This window comes from Salarias fasciatus, chromosome 22 (assembly GCF_902148845.1).
Source record: "Salarias fasciatus chromosome 22, fSalaFa1.1, whole genome shotgun sequence".
Taxonomy (NCBI): domain Eukaryota; kingdom Metazoa; phylum Chordata; class Actinopteri; order Blenniiformes; family Blenniidae; genus Salarias; species Salarias fasciatus.
Genome location: NC_043765.1, coordinates 512,299 through 526,710, shown reverse-complemented (window position 1 = coordinate 526,710; position 14,412 = coordinate 512,299). Strand labels below are relative to the sequence as shown.

Genomic DNA, 14,412 nt, shown 5'->3' with positions numbered 1-14,412 from the left:
ACCAGGAGGAACCAGGAGGAACCGGGAGGAACCGGGAGGAACCGGGGGAACCGGGAGGAACCAGGAGGAACCGGGGGAACCGGGAGGGAGTGGTTGGTCCTGGGGGGAACCGGTTCTGTTTTTCATGACGTTCTCTGCATCACAGTTCTCCAGTTGAACCCTGAGCCAGGAGAACCGGGCTGCAGAACGTCTCTGTGGGGTCTGAAGGTGTTCCGCCTCCTTCCTGAAGGAGGGATTCAAACCAGCAACCCTGGAGTCAGCAGCTCACTTCCTGAACATCTGTTCTCCTGAAACTGTCGAGAACCGAGAAGAGAACCGAGAAACGAAGCCGCCGGCTCCTCTCAGCTCCGTCTGACTGTGGAGAACCGGACCTTCACCATCATCATCATCACTTCTCTTGTTTTCAGCTGTTCTTCTTTCCAGAACCAGGAAGTGGACTCGGGTCTATTGATCAGAACTCCCAGCACTCTCTCCACTACCCATAATGCCCTGGGGCAGCCGTAACATCTGCTCCCCAGAAACACAACAGGAAGTTCTCTTCGGTTCCTCGTTTGTTTTCACCAGCAGAAACACGTCGTTCACAGCTGAGGGGAGGGGCTTCCTCTGTCCTGCAGCGGAACGTCCTGAGCAGACCCGGCGGTCTCTGTGGAGAACCCGGCGCCGCACGCAGATGTTCTCCAGCGGAGAGTTTCATGTTTCCTGTTGGCGCTCTGAACCGTGAAGAGTTCTGCCTTGAAGAGGGACGGTTCAGACCGCCGAGCAGAACGTTCTCCAGACCGCCGAGCAGAACGTTCTCCAGACCGCCGAGCAGAACGTTCTCCAGACCGCCGAGCAGAACGTTCTCCAGACCGCCGAGCAGAACGTTCTCCAGACCGCCGAGCAGAACGTTCTCCAGCCCGCCGAGCAGAACGTTCTCCAGACCGCCGAGCAGAACGTTCTCCAGACCGCCGAGCAGAACGTTCTCCAGACCGCCGAGCAGAACGTTCTCCAGACCGCCGAGCAGAACGTTCTCCAGACCGCCGAGCAGAACGTTCTCCAGACCGCCGAGCAGAACGTTCTCCAGACCAACGAGCAGAACGTTCTCCAGACCAACGAGCAGAACGTTCTCCAGACCAACGAGCAGAACGTTCTCCAGACCGCCGAGCAGAACGTTCTCCAGACCGCCGAGCAGAACGTTCTCTGGCCGCAGCAGGATCCGACCCACAATCCCTCTGGCCATGCGGGTTCTCCTGGTTCTCCTGGTTCTCCTGGTTCTTCTGGTTCAGGGTGAGTCTCACCTCAAGGCTTCATGATGGACAAGGCGCCGTCCTTAACGAACTTGGTTCTCCCCCAGTTCTCTGACCCCGGTTCTAGGACCCCCGTTCTCTGACCCCGGTCCTCTGACCCCCGTTCTCCGACCCCAGTTCTCTGACCCCGGTTCTCCCGGTTCTGTGGCTCCTCCAGGTTCCTGGGCTGGGATCAGCCTGTCCCAGTCCCCCAGGTCCCGGGTCCTGGTTCCGGGGCAGAACGTGACGTTCTCCTGTCAGGCCAGTTCTAACGTGTTCAGCTGGATGAACTGGTACCTCCGGAGACCGGGTCAGCCCACCCAGCTGCTGATCTCCAAGGCCTCGGTCCGGAGAACCGGAGTCCCGGACCGGGTCTCCGGAGAGGGTTCCGGGACGGACTTCAGGCTGACCATCAGAGGAACCCGGCCGGAAGATTCCGGGTTCTACGTCTGTCAGCAGAGTCACAGCGACGAGTCGCACGGTGGAACGGCGCCGGACAAAAACCTGCTGCAGGGACCCGGTCCCAGAGGAACCCAGACCTGCAGGAACCCGGACCTGCAGGAGGAACCCGGTCCTGGAGGGACCCGGTCCGGGAGGAACCCGGTCCTGGAGGGACCCGGTCCTGGAGGAACCCGGTCCTGGAGGGACCCGGTCCTGGAGGGACCCGGTCCTGGAGGGACCCGGTCCTGGAGGAACCCGGTCCTGGAGGGACCCGGTCCTGGAGGAACCCGGTCCTGGAGGGACCCGGTCCGGGAGGGACCCGGTCCGGGAGGGACCTGGTCCTGGAGGAGACGAGTTGATTCAAGATTCTCTGTAAATTCTTGACATTTTAATTCAAGTTTCCACTGAAGGTTTGTTTCAACGTGTTCAACTGCTGGGAAACACACACACACACACACACACACACACACACACACACACACACACACACACACACACACACACACACACCCCGTGTATCATTGTAACACACATTCCTGACTAAACGCTGCAGGCGTGTTCAGTCCTGTCACAGCCTCCACCTGTGTGTGTGTGTGTGTGTGTGTGTGTGTGTGTGTGTGTGTGTGTGTGTGTGTGTGTGTGTGTGTGTGTGTGTGTGTGTGTGTGTGTGTGTGTGTGTGTTTGTTCAAGGTGTCTCTGATGCAGGATTTGAACTTCAGTGACTCAATCTGACATTGTGAAGTTTCATTCACTGACAGCCCCGCCCCCCGCCCTGGCCCCGCCCCCCGCCCTGGCCCCGCCCCTCGCCCTGGCCCCGCCCCTCCCCCCACGCTGTTTGTCTCTTGCTGTCTCCACGCTGTTCCCAGGTCCCTGAACGCACCATAACGACTGCTCTCCTCTGATTGGCTGATTTCCATCCGGCATATTTCAAAAGGTCAAACTGATAAAAAACAAAGTTTCATGAGAGAAAGACGGGCGAGGCACACACACACACACACACACACACACACACACACGCACATGCACACACGCACGCACACACACACACGCGCACGCACGCACACACACACTGTGCATTACAAATATGTACACACCTCTTTTTTTCTGGATGCTCCTCCACCAGAGCACCTGGTCCCGGTTCTTCTAGTCCAGGTGGTTCTCAGGTTGGTCCCTCGGTGGCCCTGATGGACCGGTTCTTTGCTCAGGCGGGTCCAGTCTCTTGCTGGTTCATGTGAGCCCAACCTCTTTGACCCGGGTGAGGTCTGAACTGGACCTCGCTGACCCGGGTCAGATCTCTAATGGACCCGGTTGACCTGGGTCAGGTCTGAACCGGACCTCGCTGCCCTGGATTACAGTTTTTCACAACTGCTAAAAGACTAAACCCCGCTGCCTGAACCAAACTCTCAGGGGCCTGAACTCATTTTTCAAATCAAACACTCTTTTGGCAAAAACTTAAACACTGTTCAGGTCCGATGCTCAATTTTCAAAACCGATCTGCTCTTTTTTGCAAAACCTGAGACACATTCTCAGTCACTAAACACATTTCACAACATTTTTGCAAAATTGTACTCACTGGCAGCAAAATGTGAACACAACTCCAACACAACTGTCATCTTTTAGCATCTGCCATGCTAATGGGGATCCAAATAAATCAAATCAAATCTTTTACACACAACAAATCAAAACTGAACACACATATTTCTAATGATGTGATCAGACCAAGTGTGCACAAAGACAAGATGCTGGAGACTGGACCTCCAGGACCGGGACCATGCAGGAGTCTGCTTTGGTTTTGTTTGTTTTGTGTTTATTTTTTGTTATGACGGTCAATTTAGAAATCACTTTGACTTTGATGGGGTTTTTTTTCTAAATGCATTTCAAATACGTAAAATCAAAATTTTCTGTGCTACACACTCTGAAAACTGCTGGTTTCTGTAAAAATAACCCACATTGGGTGGAATTGCTGACTCAGCGCTGGGTCCAAAAGGGACCGAGCCAAAGCTGGGTTATTTCTACCCAGCTGTTTGGGCTGAAGAGTTGACCCTGATGCTGGGTCAAGATTTATCAGCGGGTCTGGGAAAGTAACTTTACAGTAAAAATGTAATCCCTCAGAATTCAGAAACACGTGCCCTCTGCCATGCAAGGCTGTCAAACCCTCCACTGGAGGCCAGCTGGGGCTCAGGGAAGTTCATTGACATGTAGAGGAAAAGATTTGAACTAACAACCTCACAACTGCTGGACAACCACTCTACCAACTGAGCCACAGCCACACAAGTATAAGGAGAGGGATGTCATATGTCTTTTCCTTCTTAGCCATTGCAATAATCCTCAGTGAAAACACAGGACTCCAGTTTTCTGTTGCGTTTGTTGCCAGAAGTCTCCAGATGCAAGAAGGAGAAGAAGCTGCAGGAGAGTTCAAAATGGTGATTTTGTTCAAATCATCAACTCACTCTGCTGGGTCGACACGATTCACCTCATTTTGGGTAAAAGTGACTCAATCTGCACAAAATCCAGGGCTACCCAGGAAATGTGTTGGGAAAATAACCAGCAGGTTTCAGAGTGAGGACTGCTGCTGTGTCCTCAGTGACTTCATGTAGAGTCTAATGAATGATCTGAGGTGAAGATGTTTTTACCTGCTGTGTGTAAGATCTGAACACAGAGTGTGGTTTTGATCACAGGAGAACTGGTTTTGAGGCGATAATTCGATTTTGACAGAAATGTCTGAGGTTTTTGTGAATGTAGTGTGGATTTTTGGATTTGTGTTTAAGGTTTTGAGAAAATGGAGGTTTCAAGAAATGTGTTTTAGCAGTTGTGAAAAACTGTAAGTCTTTTCCAAAATCTCACATGTGACCTGGGTCAAATCTGAACCACACCTCGCTGACCCAGGTCAGATGTGGTTCTGGACCTCGCTGACCCGGGTCAGGTCTGGGTCAGATGTGGTTCTGGACCTCGCTGACCCGGGTCAGGTCTGGGTCAGATGTGGTTCTGGACCTCGCTGACCCGGGTCAGGTCTGGGTCAGATGTGGTTCTGGACCATACTGATCTGGGCCAGCTCTGAACCGGGTCTCGGGACCGTGGGCCTCTGGGAAGCGGACTCACACGGAGCGGCAGCCTCTGATTGGCTGCTGAGCGGAGAACAAAGAGGCGGATCGGGTTTCACTGGTTTGTTTACTGTTTATTCAGACGCTCAAGATTCTCTGTAAACAACAAACAACAAGAATCACAACAAATCAAAACCCCACAACACTTAAAGAGTCCATCGATATGTACACACACACACACACACACACACACACACACACACACACACACACACACACACACACACACACACAAACAAAGGAAGTTCTAAAGTCTGTTAAAGAAAGCGGTGACTGAGGGAAGCTTGTCAGTAGAACACTGGAACGTTGCAGCATCATCAGAAATCAGCTGATCCACTCTGAGTTTGTAGAATCAAAGATTTATTTTAACAAATGTTTCATCAGATTGAGGACAGAGAGTGAGAGAGTGAGGGAGCGAGAGAGTGAGGAGAGAGAGTGAGGAGTGAGAGAGTGAGGGGTGAGGAGTGAGAGAGTGAGAGACAGAGTGAGGAGAGAGAGAGGGGTGAGGAGTGAGAGACAGAGTGAGGAGAGAGAGAGGGGTGAGGAGTGAGAGAGTGAGAGACAGAGTGAGCAGAGAGAGAGGGGTGAGGAGTCTCTTTCCTTTCCTCAGGTCAGTTCCTCCAGACACCAGCAGAGGGCGCCTCGCTCCTGATTCCTCTTGACTACAACAAAACCAGATTAATTTCATTTTTCTGACTCAAAGAAATATGTTTGTTCAAATAAAAAATGATTTTTAAATAAAAATCAATCAAAAGTCAAAACAGAGAGAAACTTCAGCATCTTCTGAAGAGTCAGGCTTGAATTCAGTTGTCTAGTTTCTCACAGTCAGAAAAATGAAACTGAGGCTTCAGGAGAAACCGGCGTCTCAGAGGACTCCCCGTTTCCATGGAAACCACACCAACAACCAGCAGAGCGCCAGACTGATCTCCTCCTGGAGAACCCCTGTTCGACCCGGCCCCTGATCTGACCCCTGACCTGACCCCTGCTCTGACCCCTGACCTGACCCCTGACCCGACCCCTGCTCTGACCCCTGACCCGACCCCTGCTCTGGCCCCTGACCTGAGCCCTGCTCTGACCCCTGACCTAACCCCTGACCCGACCCCAGCTCTGACCCCTGACCCGACCCCTGCTCTGACCCCTGCTCTGACCCCTGCTCTGAACCCTGACCTTACCCCTGACCTTACCCCTGCTCTGACCCCTGCTCTGACCCCTGACCCGACCCCTGCTCTGACCCCTGCTCTGAACCTTGACCTTACCCCTGACCTGACCCCCGCTCTGACCCCTGACCCGACCCCTGCTCTGACCCCTGACCCGACCCCTGCTCTGACCCCTGACCCGACCCCCGCTCTGACCCCTGACCCGCCCCCTGCTCTGACCCCCGCCCTGACCCCTGCTCTGAACCCTGACCTTACCCCTGACCTTACCCCTGCCCTGACCCCTGCTCTGACCCCTGACCCGACCCCTGCTCTGACCCCTGCTCTGAACCTTGACCTTACCCCTGACCTGACCCCCGCTCTGACCCCTGACCCGACCCCTGACCCGACCCCTGCTCTGACCCCTGACCCGACCCCTGCTCTGACCCCTGACCCGACCCCTGCTCTGACCCCTGCTCTGAACCCTGACCTTACCCCTGACCCGACCCCTGCTCTGACCCCTGCTCTGACCCCTGCTCTGACCTGCATCCTGACCTTTATACCCAGCTCCAGGCCAACAGACTGGATTCTGTCACAGAAGAACCTGCAGCTCCAAACGTTTCCCTCCAAAAACATTTTCCCGCCTTTTCCTCCCGCTGCTCCTGGCTGGTGGGCGTGTCTCTGGTTAGTGGGCGTGTCTCCGGTTAGTGGGCGTGTCTCTGCCTGTCAGTCATGTGACCTCCTCCTCCTCCTCCCTCATCACCGGTTTATTCCACAGCAGGTTCTCCTGCGGCCCGACGCCTCAAGAACAAGACGGCAGAACGAGGAACCGGGTTCCACCGTCCACTGGTGGAACATGAAGCCACTGCTGGAGAGACGCTGTCATTCTGGGGAGATTCCAGCAGGGGGCGACGGTGTTGGTTTCAAAAGGAGCCCAATTCCCAGTAGAACCCAGTAGAACCCAGTAGAACCCAGTAGAACCCAGTAGAACCCAGTAGAACCCAGTAGAACCCGCTGAAAGATGGAGAATTTTAGGGATTAAATCAGCACATAGAAATCCTGGATCCAGACCAGGTCCTGGTCTCTGTCTCAAGTTCTTCTGGACCAGACTCTGATTTCAGGGGTTAAAGTTCAGTATCAATCAGCCAATCACAGCTCCTCCTCTGTCCAGGTGATGCGGTCATGTCACAGGCTGGACCAATCACAATCGCGTGTCTACAGCTGGATTAAAAGGGGGCGTGTCTACAGATGGATTAAAGGGGGCGTGTCTACAGATGGATTAAAGGGGGCGTGTCTACAGATGGATTAAAGGGGGCGTGTCCACGGCAGTAACATTAAAACCACTTTTTAAAATCAGCATGGAAAGTTTTTAAAGTAGCTTCAGATCAGAGATTAAAAAAAAACTAACAGCAAAACAAAGTTTGAACCAATCAGAAACTGAGCTGAAGAACACACACACACACACACACACACACACACACACGCACACACACACACACCCCTGAGGCCCATCATGCTAACCCCGCCCACCCGGCACAGACACAAACAGAAAACAAACTGTAGAGATTTTTTTTAACCCAGAGGCCTGAAAACCTGCTCGACTATGCGTGTGTGTGTGTGTGTGTGTGTGTGTGTGTGTGTGTGTGTGTGTGTGTGTGTGTGTGTGTGTGTGTGTGTGTGTGTGTGTGTCCTCCTCAGGTTTCCAGTCACTCATCTTGAGCGTCCGTCTGTCTGACTCCAAGGTAACGAGGCGTCTTCATCTGTCTGGAGCCTCCAGAAGGAGATGAGTGGAGGAGGAGGAAGAGGAGGAGGAAGAGGAGGAGGAAGAGGAGGAGGAAGAGGAGGAGGAGGAAGAGGAGGAAGAGGAGGAGGAAGAGGAGGAGGAGGAAGAGGAGGAGGAGGAGGAAGAGGAGGAGGAAGAGGAGGAGGAGGAAGAGGAGGAGGAGGAGGAAGAGGAGGAGGAAGAGGAGGAGGAGGAAGAGGAGGAGGAGGAGGAGGAAGAGGAGGAGGAGGAGGAGGAGGAGGAGGAGGAGGAGGAGGAGGAAGAGGTGGACTTGTAGGGTCTCCAGAGGAAGTCTTTCAGTCTGAAGTTGTGGTGACCGCCCACTTTACAGAGGCATGATGGGAAATCTTAACCAGCCAGATCCACCTGGACCTCCAGCTGGATCCACTTGGACCTCCTCCAGCTGCACAGGTGCATGATGGGAAATAACATGTTGCGATTTTTTCTGTTTGGCCTGAAAAAAGAAAACGAGGAAGGATCAGAAGAATTCTGAAACCAGGTCCCAGACCAGGACCCAGACCAGGTCCCAGACCAGGACCCAGACCAGGACCCAGACCAGGACCCAGACTCTCTGTGTTCAGTGTGATGTTTTTCTGTCTGTGGAGCAGGAGGAGAGATAAACAGAGAGGCTGAAGTCATCTGCACAGTGATTGGACGCCTGGCTGTCAGTCAGGGTCACGGCAGGTCTGCGTGGCTGTGATTGGTCGGGGGGCGGGCTCTGTGTCCGCCATCGCTCCGATTGGTTGAAGGGAGAGGGAGGAGCGCTGGTTTTGTTCATGGGGAGCGCAGGGTGAGGGAGTCCTGGGGAGGCTGATCAGTGCCACAGTGGACGGGTTCTAGAGGCTAGAACCAGGAACGTTCTGGTGTTCTGGGCAGGTTCCAGAGTCCCGGGGGGAGAACTGAGGTGGATCCACTATGAAACACTGGAGCTGGCTCAGCCAGAGGAACTATGGCTGAACTGCCTGAGGGCTGCAATGCTGGGTGGGCGTGTCTTATCCATGCTGAGTGGGCGTGTCTTATCCATGCTGAGTGGGCGTGTCTTATTGATGCTGAGTGGGTGTGTCTTATCCATGCTGAGTGGGCGTGTCTTATTCATGCTGAGTGGGCGTGTCTTATTCATGCTGAGTGGGTGTGTCTAGATGCTGAGTGGGCGTGTCTTATCTTTGCTGAGTGAGCGTGTGAAAAATATTATTTTTTACTATTAATTATCCTTTTCAAAATAACTTATTTATTTATTTATTCATTCATTCATTTATTCATTTATTTAGTGCTTCCTGGCTTATTAGTTTCACATGACCAAAACATTACAGTTCAACACTTCGTCCATATCAGTGAACACTTACAAAAATACGTTTGAAACAGTTCCTGTTGCAGTTATTGCTATTGTTTTTTTGTTTATTGTTTTTTTTTTTTGCTTAATTTTTCTTTCATTTGCAGATAAATAGTTTTTCAGTTCTAAATACAGGTGTGACCCCGCCCCCCCAATGAGGGCGCCTCGTATAAAAGAAAAGAAGAAAATCTAGTTGGTGCTGGTGTGTGTGTGCACGCATGCGTGCGCGTGTTTGTATGTTTCTGTGTGTGTGTGTGTGTGTGTGTGTGTGTGTGTGTGTGTGTGTGTGTGTGTGTGTGTGTGTGTGCTGTCTCAGCTGATGAATCATTCATGTTCTCACTCAGCAGGAAGTTACTTCCCCTGATGACTTAATGGACTCTGACTTCTGATGGAGGTCAAAGGTCACCAAGAGACATGAAATCTGATCTGATGAGTCCGGCCGTCAGTCTGACCTGGAAACAACCGGAGGGGAGCAGCGCCTGGAGGGGGGAGGGTCAGGCTGGAGATTGGAGTTCTGTTGTAGTTGTTTTGCAGTTGTGTTGGAGTTGTGTGGTAGTTGTGTTGTAGTTGTGTGGTAGTTGGTAGTTGTGTTGTAGTTGTGTTGTAGTAGTGTGGTAGTTGTGTTGTAGTTGTGTGGTAGCTGGTGGTTGTGTGGTAGTTGTGTTATAGTTGTGGTAGTTGGTAGTTGTGTTGTAGTTGGTAGTTGTGTGGTAGCTGTGTTGTAGTTGTGTGGTAACTGAGTGGTGGCTGTGTTGTTGTGTTACAGTTGTGCGGTGGTTGTGTTGTAGTTGTGTGGTAGTTGTGTGGTAGTTGTGTGGTAGTAGTGTTGTGTTGTAGTTGTGTTGTAGTAGTGTTGTGTTGTAGTTGTGTTGTAGTGGTGTTGTGTTGTAGTTGTGTTGTAGTGGTGTTGTGTTGTAGTTGTGTTGTAGTGGTGTTGTGTTGTAGTTGTGTTGTAGTGGTGTTGTGTTGTAGTTGTGTTGTAGTGGTGTTGTGTTGTAGTTGTGTTGTAGTTGTGTTGTGTTGTAGTAGTGTTGTGTTGTGGTTGTGTTGTCGTGGTTTTGTGTTGTAGTTGTGTTGTAGTGGTGTTGTGTTGTAGTAGTGTTGTGTTGTGGTTGTGTTGTCGTGGTGTTGTGTTGTAGTTGTGTTGTAGTGGTGTTGTTTTGTAGTAGTGTTGTGTTGTAGTTGTGTTGTAGTGGTGTTGTGTTGTAGTAGTGTTGTAGTGGTGTTGTGTTGTAGTTGTGTTATAGTGGTGTTGTGTTGTAGTTGTGTTGTAGTGGTGTTGTGTTGTAGTTGTGTTGTAGTGATGTTGTGTTGTAGTTGTGTTGTAGTGGTGTTGTGTTGTAGTAGTGTTGTGTTGTGGTTGTGTTGTCGTGGTGTTGTGTTGTAGTTGTGTTGTAGTGGTGTTGTAGTTGTGTTGTAGTTGTGTTGTAGTGGTGTTGTAGTGGTGTTGTGTTGTAGTTGTGTTGTAGTAGTGTTGTGTTGTAGTGGTGTTGTAGTTGTGTTGTAGTGGTGTTGTAGTTGTGTTGTCGTGGTGTTGTGTTGTAGTTGTGTTGTAGTGGTGTTGTGTTGTAGTGGTGTTGTGTTGTAGTTGTGTTGTAGTGGTGTTGTGTTGTAGTGGTGTTGTGTTGTAGTTGTGTTGTAGTAATGTTGTGTTGTAGTTGTGTTGTAGTGATGTTGTGTTGTAGTTGTGTTGTAGTGATGTTGTGTTGTAGTTGTGTTGTAGTGGTGTTGTGTTGTAGTTGTGTTGTAGTGGTGTTGTGTTGTAGTTGTGTTGTAGTGATGTTGTGTTGTAGTTGTGTTGTAGTGGTGTTGTGTTGTAGTTGTGTTGTAGTGGTGTTGTGTTGTAGTTGTGTTGTAGTGATGTTGTGTTGTAGTTGTGTTGTAGTGGTGTTGTGTTGTAGTAGTGTTGTGTTGTGGTTGTGTTGTCGTGGTGTTGTGTTGTAGTTGTGTTGTAGTTGTGTTGTAGTTGTGTTGTAGTGGTGTTGTAGTGGTGTTGTGTTGTAGTTGTGTTGTAGTAGTGTTGTGTTGTAGTGGTGTTGTAGTTGTGTTGTAGTGGTGTTGTAGTTGTGTTGTCGTGGTGTTGTGTTGTAGTTGTGTTGTAGTGGTGTTGTGTTGTAGTGGTGTTGTGTTGTAGTTGTGTTGTAGTGGTGTTGTGTTGTAGTGGTGTTGTGTTGTAGTAGTGTTGTGTTGTGGTTGTGTTGTCGTGGTGTTGTGTTGTAGTTGTGTTGTAGTTGTGTTGTCGTGGTGTTGTGTTGTAGTGGTGTTGTGTTGTAGTCGTGTTGTATTTGTGTTGTAGTGGTGTTGTGTTGTGGTTGTGTTGTCGTGGTGTTGTGTTGTAGTTGTGTAGTCGTGGTGTTGTGTTGTAGTTGTGTAGTCGTGGTGTTGTGTTGTAGTTGTGTTGTCGTGGTGTTGTGTTGTAGTGGTGTTGTGTTGTAGTTGTGTTGTAGTGGTGTTGTGTTGTAGTTGTGTTGTAGTGGTGTTGTGTTGTAGTGGTGTTGTGTTGTAGTTGTGTTGTAGTGGTGTTGTGTTGTAGTGGTGTTGTGTTGTAGTAGTGTTGTGTTGTGGTTGTGTTGTCGTGGTGTTGTGTTGTAGTTGTGTTGTAGTTGTGTTGTCGTGGTGTTGTGTTGTAGTGGTGTTGTGTTGTAGTCGTGTTGTATTTGTGTTGTAGTGGTGTTGTGTTGTGGTTGTGTTGTCGTGGTGTTGTGTTGTAGTTGTGTAGTCGTGGTGTTGTGTTGTAGTTGTGTTGTCGTGGTGTTGTGTTGTAGTGGTGTTGTGTTGTAGTTGTGTTGTAGTAATGTTGTGTTGTAGTTGTGTTGTAGTGATGTTGTGTTGTAGTTGTGTTGTAGTGATGTTGTGTTGTAGTTGTGTTGTAGTGGTGTTGTGTTGTAGTTGTGTTGTCGTGGTGTTGTGTTGTAGTTGTGTTGTCGTGGTGTTGTGTTGTAGTCGTGTTGTATTTGTGTTGTAGTAGTGTTGTGTTGTAGTGGTGTTGTCGTGGTGTTGTGTTGTAGTGGTAGTTTGGAGCTCAGACTCACCGGCCGGCTGCAGACTGGAGGTTAATACGGAGAATCCACCCTGAGGAGAGAGAAGCCAGACTGAAACCACAGAAGAAGAAGGCTGGAGGACAAACAGTCTGGAAGACGCTGTCTGTCTTTACAGGACGTCACGAAGGAATGCTGTCTGTCCCTGACCTCCGGTCACAGAACGTTCTCAATGTTATCAGAGGACCTGGGGGGGGGGGGGGGGGGGGGGCATGCCTGATATGATAGAAAAATTATCAGTAACCAAACTGAAGCAAGTCCAGCAAGTCCAAGTATGCAGAATGTCTCCACTCTGTCCCCACTCTGTCCCCACTCCGTCTCCACTCTGTCCCCACTCTGTCCCCACTCCGTCCCCACCATGTCCCCACTCTGTCCCCACTTTGTCTCCACTCTGTCCCCACTCCGTCTCCACTCTGTCCCGACTCCGTCCCCACTCTGTCCCCACTCTGTCCCCACTTTGTCTCCACTCCGTCCCCACTCTGTCTCCACTCCGTCCCCACTCTGTCCCCACTCTGTCCCCACTTTGTCTCCACTCTGTCCCCACTCCGTCTCCACTGAATGGCTCCTGAATGAGGGACTTCTGGATCTTGAAGAGCAGTTGGACCGTCGGCAGCAGGGGACACGTCTTCAGATCTTCACCACAATCCAAACGTCCAACATGTTTAGGTTGTTTAGGACATGTTTCAGAACACGCGGAGCGTCCGCAGACCTCGTCCTCCTTTGATGTTTGAAACGAGACGCCATTCGTCCATCACCTGAGCTGAAAACGTCAACTCGGCCGTGACCCCGCAGGGGTTAAAGGTCACTTCCCGACTGGATCTGTCTTCTTCCTCCTCAGCCTCTGAGGACGAGCGGCGGCCGAGACGAGTGCAGACATGACGGGGACATTCCTGAAGGCCACGCCCGCCCGGAGACACCCAGCGCTGCTGCAAACGGCAGGCAGTGAACGCAACACGGAGGGAGAACGTCCAGCAGGCAGTGAACGCAACACGGAGGGAGAACGTCCAGCAGGCAGTGAACGCAACACGGAGGGAGAACGTCCAGCAGGCAGTGAACGCAACACGGAGGGACGGTGCGTTCAGGACATTTGTTTTTGTTCCCTGTGGTCTGATTGGCTGCTGCTGGCGTGAGGCTCCTCCCCCTCCCCCCTCCCCCGGCGGTTCCAGATGTGGTCCTCATCCTCACAGTTCATAGGAGGCTGCTCTCCCTGGAAGCAGAACACGCCGCAGAACACAGAACACGCCGCAGAACACAGAACGCGCCACAGAACACGCCGCAGAACACGCCACAGACCACGCTGCAGAACACGCCACAGACCACGCTGCAGAACATGCTGCAGAACATAGAACACGCCACAGACCACGCTGCAGAACACGCCGCCACATACCAGAACATATTATCACCTCACAGAACACGCTAACATGCTACAAACTAGAACTTGACCCTCAGAGAGGCAGAGCTCCGCCACAGCTCAGGTCAGTCACCAACAACCAGAAGAACACCGTATATGACCAAACAACACTGTGATCAGAGCCTCTCTCTCTCGCCCTCTCTCCCTGTGTGTGTGTGTGTGTGTGTGTGTGTGTTTATCTGAAAAGGAAAACCAAAAAGCAACATAATTTATGTTACTTTATTCCATCCATTTTCTTTGCCGCTTCTCCCTTTCGGGGTCGCGGGTGGCTGGAGCCGATCCCAGCGACTGCGGGCGAGGGCGGGGTCACTCCGATCCCAGAGACTGCGGGCGAGGGCGGGGTCACGCCGATCCCAGCGACTGCGGGCGAGGGCGGGGTCACGCCGATCCCAGCGACTGCGGGCGAGGGCGGGGTCACTCCGATCCCAGCGACTGCGGGCGAGGGCGGGGTCACGCCGATCCCAGCGACTGCGGGCGAGGGCGGGGTCACGCCGATCCCAGCGACTGCGGGGTCACCCTGGACAGGTCGCCGGTCTGTCGCCGGTCTGACAGACAACCATGCACACTCACACTCACACCGAGGGGCAATTTAGAGTGATCAATTAACCTGACATGCATGTTTTTGGACCGTGGGAGGAAGCCGGAGAACCCGGAGGGAACCCCCACACACACAGGGAGAACATGCAAACTCCACACAGAAAGGCCCCGAGCCCCGGCCGGTATTTGAACCCAGGACCTTCTTGCTGTGAGGCAAGAGCGCTAACCACTGCAGCACCGTGCGGCTATATTACGTCACTTCATTTTAATTTGAAAATTCACCGGATTCTCTCGTATTTTCCGTTCCCGACTTCCTGTCTGGAGCGATCTGCTCTGTCCAGCTGTACAGCCGGCGGTCCACGGCGCGAGCCGC

General features: G+C 51.7%; 1 protein-coding gene across 1 annotated transcript in view; it reads right to left on the bottom strand.

Moving 5' to 3' along the window:
- Nucleotides 1-7,856: 7,856 nt before the first annotated feature.
- LOC115409911 (V-set and immunoglobulin domain-containing protein 10-like) overlaps nt 7,857-14,412 on the bottom strand; it is a 21,990-nt gene continuing 15,434 nt past the window's right edge. Inside the window, exons 9-10 of the mRNA XM_030121245.1 lie at nt 12,086-12,125; nt 7,857-8,177 (exon numbers count right to left, since the gene is read on the bottom strand). Coding sequence (XP_029977105.1) covers nt 12,107-12,125 — 19 coding nt within the window. The 3' untranslated portion in view covers nt 7,857-8,177; nt 12,086-12,106. The remainder of the gene's footprint in view (nt 8,178-12,085; nt 12,126-14,412) is intronic.